Source organism: Leucoraja erinacea, chromosome 18 (genome assembly GCF_028641065.1).
Source record: "Leucoraja erinacea ecotype New England chromosome 18, Leri_hhj_1, whole genome shotgun sequence".
Classification (NCBI taxonomy): Eukaryota; Metazoa; Chordata; class Chondrichthyes; order Rajiformes; family Rajidae; genus Leucoraja; species Leucoraja erinaceus.
This window is the reverse complement of record NC_073394.1, coordinates 11,566,025-11,574,464: the sequence shown is the minus strand read 5'-3', so window position 1 is coordinate 11,574,464 and position 8,440 is coordinate 11,566,025. Positions and strand designations below refer to the sequence as shown.

General features: G+C 45.9%; 1 protein-coding gene across 1 annotated transcript; it reads right to left on the bottom strand.

Moving 5' to 3' along the window:
* Positions 1-104: 104 nt before the first annotated feature.
* On the bottom strand, positions 105-8,306 carry LOC129705644 (endoplasmic reticulum-Golgi intermediate compartment protein 2-like). Its single transcript, XM_055649303.1, has 7 exons — positions 8,023-8,306; positions 6,905-6,951; positions 5,071-5,141; positions 3,754-3,794; positions 3,559-3,660; positions 1,583-1,678; positions 105-189 (listed from the first exon to the last, which is right to left on the bottom strand). The coding sequence occupies exons 1-7, from the start codon at positions 8,106-8,108 to the stop codon at positions 105-107; spliced, it is 528 nt and encodes a 175-aa protein (XP_055505278.1). The 5' UTR covers positions 8,109-8,306.
* Positions 8,307-8,440: the final 134 nt, after the last annotated feature.

Sequence of the window (8,440 nt, the reverse complement as noted above, 5' to 3'; positions counted from 1 at the left end):
TCTCCAGGGATGCAGTCTGACCCACTGAGCTACCCCAGCTTTTTATGTCCGTCTGCTTGTAATTATCCTGGGACCAGTCAGCTTCACTGGCGTCAAGAGCTGGGTCAAAAAATGACATCTTGCGCAAAAATACCTTCAAGGCTCTTCACTGCCAGCACATGTGCGTGACCCATTGGGAGTTGCTGCGATCTGAAAAATAACCAGGGTGGAGACGTCAGGAGCTAGAGCGAGTGTGAAGATCAGCTAAGTTTCAGTCGTAGCGTCATAGAGCACGGAAACAGCCCCTTCGGCCCAACACGTCCATGCTGACCGAGATATCCCATCTAACCTGGCCCCAATTGCCCCCGTCCCCAGGATTGAAGGAGGCCACAGGGAATGGTAGACACTGCTCGGTCCATCACATGTTCCAGTTTCCTCCCGCATCCCAAAAAAACATGTGGGGTAGGTAGGTCAATTGACCTCTGTAAATTGTCCCTTCTTTGTTGGTGAGTGGTAGAATCTGGGGGGGATGGAAGAGAATACAGCGTGGGACTGGTGTAGGGTTTGTGAAGGTACAAAGTATTACACATGCTGGACGTTTAACCAAATGCAGATGACCTGAGAGGTTTGGCTTTAGTTTAGACATACAGTGTGGAAACAGGCCCTTCTGCTCACCGACCTGCAGTACCCATGTACTCGTTCTATCCTGTGCACCAGAAACTACTTTTAAAAGTCAGTTAACCTACAAACCTGCACGTCCTTGGAATGTGGGGGGAAACTAGAGCACCTGGAGAAAACCCACGCGGTCACAGGGAGAACGTATAAACTCCATACAGACAATGTACAAACTCCATACAGACAAGCACTCGTAGTCAGGATCGAACACGGGTCTCTGGGTGTGTAACCCCTGTCCCACTTAGGAAAGCAGAACGGAAACCTCTGGAGACTTTGTGCCCCACTCAAGGTTTCCGTGCAGTTCCCAGAGGTTCCCGGTGGTTTTTGGTCAGTCTCCCTACCTGCTCCCACTACCTGCAACCTCCGGCAACCACCTGCAACCTCCGGTAACCGCACGGAAACCTTGGGTGGGGCGCAAAGTCTCCAGAGGTTTGCGTTCAGGTTTCCTAAGTGGGACAGGGGCAATAAGGCAGCAACTCTACCGCTGTGCCACCGTGCTGCTCTGCTCTGTTCTGGTCACCCAACTTCAGGAAGGGTGACATTAGGTTTGAAAGGGTGCAGAAGGGATTTACCAGGATGTTAGCTGGGCATAGGCAGGGACTTTTTCCTTTGGAGCGCCGGAGGCTGAGGGGTGACCCGAGTAATGTACAACATCATCAGGGGCTTGGATAAAGTGAATGCTCAGCACTTTTTCCCAGGGTAGAGAACTCTAAAACTAGAGAACATAGGGTTAAGGTGAAGGTATTTTAAGGACTTTTAAGAACTTAGTTGGCATGAACAAGATGGGCCGAAGGGTCTGTTTTCATGCTGTACAGCTCTATGATCCATGACGAGTTTGCTCAAGATGGTTGTGAGGCTGATTTGCACCAGAATACATGTTCAAATTATCACCCCAAACCTTATAGCCACAGAACACAATCATATTCACTTTCCGGCTAGAATGTGGAAATTTCCCGATGCTTTGTTGACCTCTGTTGATCCGTGGATCCTGCAGGCGTCCGGAGGCTCGCCGGTGCCAACGCCTCTGAAAGAAAACCATAAAGACATCACATTTCCTCAGACTGTGTATAGGAAGGAACTGCGGACGCTGGTTTAAAGAAGGGTCTCGACCTGAACGCCACCCGCTCCTTCTCTCCAGAGATGCTGCCTGTCCCGCTGAGTCACTCCTGCATTTTGTGTCCATCTTCAGACTGTGTGTCTGTGGACGTCTCCTGCCTGAGGAGACTAAAGTTCACAAGCTACAACACTTCAAATAATGGGGCCAGACTCATTAATAGGCACTTTACTGTTTTTAAGGGCTGGGTGAGATAAGGAGGGAGGGCTGAGACTGGTAAGGAGCATAAGCACCAACACCTGAGCAACCTGGTGGCACAGCGGTAGAGTCACTGCCTTACAGCGCCAGGGACACGGGTTCCATCCTGACTACGAGTGCTGTCTGTATGTTCTCCCCGTGACCACGTGGGTTTTCCCTGGGTGCTCCAGATTCTTCCCACACTCCAAACACATACAGCTTTGTAGGTTAATTGTCTTTTGTAAAGATTGTTAATTGTCCCCAGTGTGCAGGATAGTGCTGGTGTAGGGGGGTCGCTCTTTGGAGAAGACTCGGTGGGCCATAGGGCCTGTTTCCACACTGTATCTCTAATCTAAATCAAACTGGGCTAGCTTCCGACTAATTTGAGACAATTATTATGAAGAGACGAGGAACTGCAGATACTGATTATTACACAAAAGGACAGAAATTGCTGGAGTAACCCTGCAGGTCAAGCAGCATCTCTGGGGAACATAGCTAGGTGACGCTTTGGGTCGAGACCCTTCTTCAAACTGGAGAAGGGTCTCGACCCAAAACCTTACCTATTTGTTTTCTCCAGAGATGCTGTCTGACCTACTGAGTTACTCCAGCACTTACTGACCTTTTGAGATCATTACTATCGATCGGGATTCTTAACCATTCAAGAAAGCAAATGGATCAGGTGACAATTTGTTGTGGTCAGCGCAATAATAGGAACAATCTCAAATGCTAGAGGCTAGATGATCAGGATATAGGAGCAGTAGTAGACCATTCAGCCCCTCGAGCCTGCCATGCCGTGCAGGTGATACTTTAGGATGCGAACCTTCTGCCTGACGAAGGGTCCCGACCCCAAATGCTGTCTGCCCATCCCTCCACAGATGGTGCCTGACACACAGAGTTCCTCAAGCAGTTTGGTTTTCTCAATCTGCCATTCAACATGATCATTCCTCACTCTCCTTTCCTGCATGTTCGCCATGACCCTCAGTTCATTAATTTAAAAACAAATCTTTAAATCCCTCCAGTGATCCAGCGTCCACAATCCTCCAGGATAGAGAATCCCAGAGATTCACAAGACGTTCACATGCACCTTAGCTCTACGTGACTACCCTCTTATCTTGGAACTTCGCCGTAGAAAGCATTTTATCCAGATGCATCACAGCACGGTTTGGGAGCAGCTCTGACCAAGACCGCAAGAAATCGCAGAGAATTGTGGACGCAGCCCAGACCATCACACAAACCAACCTCCCTCCCATTGACTCCATCTACACTTCATGCTGCCTCGGCAAGGCCAGCAGCATAATCAAGGATGAGTCTCACCATGGCCACTCCCTCTTCTCCCCTCTCCCATCAGGCAAGAGGTACAGAAGTGTGAAAACGCACACCTCCAAATTCAGGGACAGTTTCGTCCTAGCTGTTATCGGGCAATTGAACCATCTTATCAATAAATAGAGAGTGGTCCTGAGCTACTATGGACCTCACAAGAGACCCTCGGACTTTAATCGTACTTTACTGGGCTTTATCTTTCACTAAACGTTATTGCCTTTATCATGTACGTATCTGTACACTGGACGGCTCGATTATAATCATGGAATAGTCTTTATTCACAAACATCTCACCTTGGATGTTTTGTTGGAGATGTCCTGTTAAACGGTGACTTGATGAGAGAGCCCAAGAGGCTGTGTTCCTTCTGCAAACGTTGATTTATATTTTGCATCGTTCTATAAGGCAATGTAAGCCTTTGTGAAGATTAGTGAGCACCAACAGGCAGCTGAATGTCAAACTGGTTGAAGAAATTCCTTCCCCAGTCTTACCTCTGCCAGGCTCTGTCCTCGGCTGAGAGTTCAAAATAGGTCTAGATATTACAACAAAAATAGATAAAATGTTGGTGAGGCCGCATTTGGAGTATTGCGTTCAGTTTTGGTCACTCTGCTGTAAGATGCCATTAAGGTGGGAAGAAAGCAGAGAAAATCTACAAAGAAGTTGCCAAGACTCGAGGACCTGACCCCATAGGGAGAAATTGACCAGACTTGGACTTTATCCCTTGGGGCGCAGGGGGCTGTGGGGCGATCCTAGAGTGGTGTACAAACTCATGAGGGGAATAGACAGGGTGAATGCACACACACACTCCTATTCTCAGTGTGTAGGATTCAAGAACAAGACAGTAAGACGAGAGATAAAAGATTTAATAGTAACCTGAGGGGTGACCTGAGAAGTGGGTGTGTGGAACTCGCTGCCAGAAGAGGTAGTTGGTTCAAGTACAATAACAACATTTAAAAGACATTTGGACAGCAACATGGATATAGAATAGAATAGAATAGAATATGTTTATTGTCATTGCACAATACTGTGCAACAAAATTCCATTGCATCTCCTTCAGTTTAAAAAGAACAAAACACAACAGCCATTGACTCACATATACACAAATCAGTAAAAAAAATAATAAATAGGTATTACAAATATTTTAAAAGAATATTGCACATTATCTTGCATCCCGAATTATATTGTGCTTCCCCAGTGTTCTCTGTTAGAATTAAGTTCTTTTATCGCACATGGGTAGAAACTATTTTTTAGTCTACCGGTGCATATGAATGATTTAGAGGGATGTGGGTCAAACACAGGTAAATGAGTTGTTGTAGGTCTCCCCTAATGTGTAGGGAGGGAGTGAGGAAGTGGAATAACAGAGAAATTGTGTGAACGGGTGATCGATGGTCAACGTAGACTCGATGGGTCGAAGGGCCTGTTTCCGTGCTGTGTCTCTAAAACTAAAATTAGGCTAAAACTAAAGGAAGACACAAAATGCTGGAGTAACTCAGCGGGACAGGCAGCAACTCTGGAGAGAAGGAATGGGCAACGTTTCGGGTAGAGACCCTTCTTCAGACTAGGAGATTAGACTAAAACTGTTGGTTTCCTGTCTGCCATGTATGTGATGGATTGTGTTCATAAACCCCTCGGATATCTGAATGAATTGAGGCACAGACAGATCAATGTGACTTTTATTTTTGTAACCAAGCACAACATAGAGGTGTCTAACATAGCCCCCAGCCTGCACTGACGTACTGCAGTAATGCAGAGCCAACCCACAGTCTAGTTGCAAAAAATCAGTGATAACCAAGGAGAAAGGATCTTACCGGCTCGTAATGAAAATCCTCAGACTCGCTAACGGCCATATCCATCCGATCAGTGATATCTGCTCCAATATCTTTGGACAACAAAGAAAAACAGTGTGGAATGATCTAATGCCCATTTACAGTTTTTATTTCCGCTTTGATCATTTCAATTTTTAAGAGAAAGAGTACAGCACAAATAGAGGGCCATTCAGCCCAACGGGCAACTTCTATCGTCAGCGCTTAGCCTGTGCATTCCAACCAAGATCAGCCTCTTCCCCACTGTTATCGGACTCGTGAATGGACTTCATAAGTTCATAAGTGATAGGAACAGAATGACGCCATTCAGCCCATTAAGTCTACCTCTCAACCCCATTCTCCTGCCTTCTCCCCATAACCCCTGACACCTGTACAAATCAAGAATCTGCCTTAAACATATCCATTGACTTGGCCTCCACAGCAGAAAGTGGCAATGAATTCCACAGATTCACCACCCTCTGACGAAAGATATTCCTCCTCATCTCCTTCCCAATGGTACATCCTTTTATTCTGAGACCTCGTCTAGGGATGAATTTCCCGATCTTCCAATCTACCTTGTTTTGGCCGTTGCTCTTTGTTTTATGCTGCACTTACTCAATGACTGTAATACTATATTCTGCACTCTGTTTAATTTCCCTTTTGCACTCTGATGTACTCATGTATGGAATGATTTGACTGGACATCATGCAAAACAATGTTTCTCACTGCATCTCGGTACACCTTGCAGTAATAAACCAATACCATTCACTCTTACTGTGTTCCAAATAGTGGCAGGAGTAGGCCATTCAGCCCCTCATTCCTGCCCTGCTGTTCAATGAAGTCCAGGCTGATCTTTCACCTCAACTCCACCTTCCTGCACAAACACTTGATTTCTCTAATATCCAGAATAAATGTCTTCAATGTCTTGTCTTCTTTCTTTCTAGTTTTGTTTTGCAGATTTTTTACTTTTCGTTGCTTTCAATTTATGTTCCGTGCGTAGTCTGAGTCTCCGTGCCTAGCGATGATGCTGCTGCCAAGACTTCCATGATATCAGTACCTCACCATACCCGTGTATATGACAATAAACACAACCTGCCTTGAAGACCCAGTGCCTCCACAGTCCTCCTGTGTAGAGAGAGCCAAATGAGTCAAGGCCAACACCGACCGACCAGTTAAGGAAAGTCCGTATTGTCTGTCGTTTTAATTACGTTTTGGAAGAGACTCAGAGGTAGTTAAGGGGAAGTCGTTAAAGCTATAAAATTCAATTCAATGATTCAACGCCACTTTATTGTCACATGTACAGTGAAATGCTTTGTTTTGCTTACAACCTGGTAACATCATACAGCAGACATCATTTGGACAGTACATGTTGTCGCCATGTTTCTGATGTTGACAAAGTTACAAAAGTTCACCGGAGAGTTGTATCTACTGCCTGCCGCTGCACGTGGCAGCTGCCCAAATCCCTACCGCCTTCCCCCGCTGGGACCCCTTTGTTCTCGACAGTTGTCCCCCCCCCCCCCTCCTTTCTGGGTTTCCCCATCATTATCTATGCCCCTCCTCATTCTTGACGACCAGACACATAACACAGACGTGGAACTGCACTGCACGGAAACAGACTCTTTGGCCCATGTGGTCCTTGCTGACCTAGTTGGCACTCTGGGCTTGATCCACTTGCCTGCATTTGACCAAATATCCCTCTAATGCTTCCTTATTCATACAGTATATCTGTGTAAATGTCTTTAGTGGAAGTGAGCAGTGTAATCTTTACAGGTGGCCGGTCAGAAGGGATTGGGTCCTATCTTTGCTGGAACCAGCCAACACAACAGCAGCACATACTTACAGTCACATTCCATGGCCACTGTAATATCGATATTTACTTGTAGTTTGCTAGAATAATAAGACAAACTGCGTTAGGAATTTGAAACATCAAAGCAGGATTAGTACCACGGCTGTTCGCTTATCTCGGAACCATTTCCCTGCACTAACACAATCTCCTCTTGTTATTTTAAAATCTCCAAGTGGTTGACACACTTCACCACATAGAACATAGCAGCACAGGAACAGGCCATTCAGCCCACAACGTCTGTGCCAGATTAAACTAATCTCTATTGCATGCATGTGATCCATACGCCTCCATTCCCAGCAAATTGAAGGAGCAGCATCTCAGACTTTGCTTTGGCAGCTTACAGCCCAGTGGTATGAATATTGATTCCTCTAACTTCAGGTAGCCCCGGCATTGCCTCTCTCTCTATCGCTCCCCCACCCAAGTCGCAGTAGCTTCACGTTTTCACCCAACAAACAGCTACCAATGGCCTGTCTCCTTTAACATCGGTATTTTTGTGCATATCTTTCATTCATTGTTCTTTATCTCTCTACATCTCTCATCATCTATATCTCTCATTTCCCTTATCCCTGATCAGTCTGCAGAAGGGTCTCGACACAAAACGTCACCCACTCCTTCTCTCCAGAGATGCTGCCTGTCCTGCAGAGTTACTCCAGCTTTTTGTGTCAATCATCGGTTTGAACCAGCATCTGCAGTTCCTTCCTACACCCTGGACACCCATCCAAAAGCCTCTTACATGCCACTAGTATATTTGTTTAGTAAGGAACTGCAGATGCTGGTTTGTACCAAAGATAGACACAAAATGCTGGAGTATTACATCCGGCAACGTCTCTGGAGAAAATGAACAGATGATATTTTGGGTCGGAATCTTTCTTCAGACTGAAATTCTGCCTCTCCCTTCCCCTAAAACGCTGCACGAGTAGCCACACTGACTGCCTGGGGTTGATGAAAGCACAGGCAATAAATACTGAACCAACGAACATCCCCTCGCTGAATATCAAGGCAGACAAAGGGGATAAGAATGAGGGGTGAGGTTCTGTTGTGAGAGGCAATTGCCTGTGTCATTCCCAGCTCTCTAACCACATCAAACCTTTATGATTGTCTGTAAAAGGTACCTGGAAATATCTGTGTCAACTTGATAACTGTATTTGATCCAAGTGTCCCGATAATAACAGTACTCTCCAATGGTTAGGATGGCCATCAGCGTGAAAGTAAGTAGTGTAACTGCAAAGAAAGAGTTCAAGTTAAATTAATGCACTTTCTGTACAATGTATCCGTTGTGCAGCCCTCAACTTATCCACAGGGTCTTCTGATAGCTTAGAACGCAGAACCTGGAACTGTGCAGCACAAGAACAAGCCCTTCGGCCATAAACCATTCATTGTAAATGTTTCCGCCTATTTGACCTCTCAATGTGCAATGCCTCACACGTGCTCAGAATAAAGTCTAACAGTAATTCCTCCACACATTTCTGCAGCTGATCTATATCCCGCTGTATACATTGACAGTCTTCCCCTCAGTCTGCAATCTTTGCG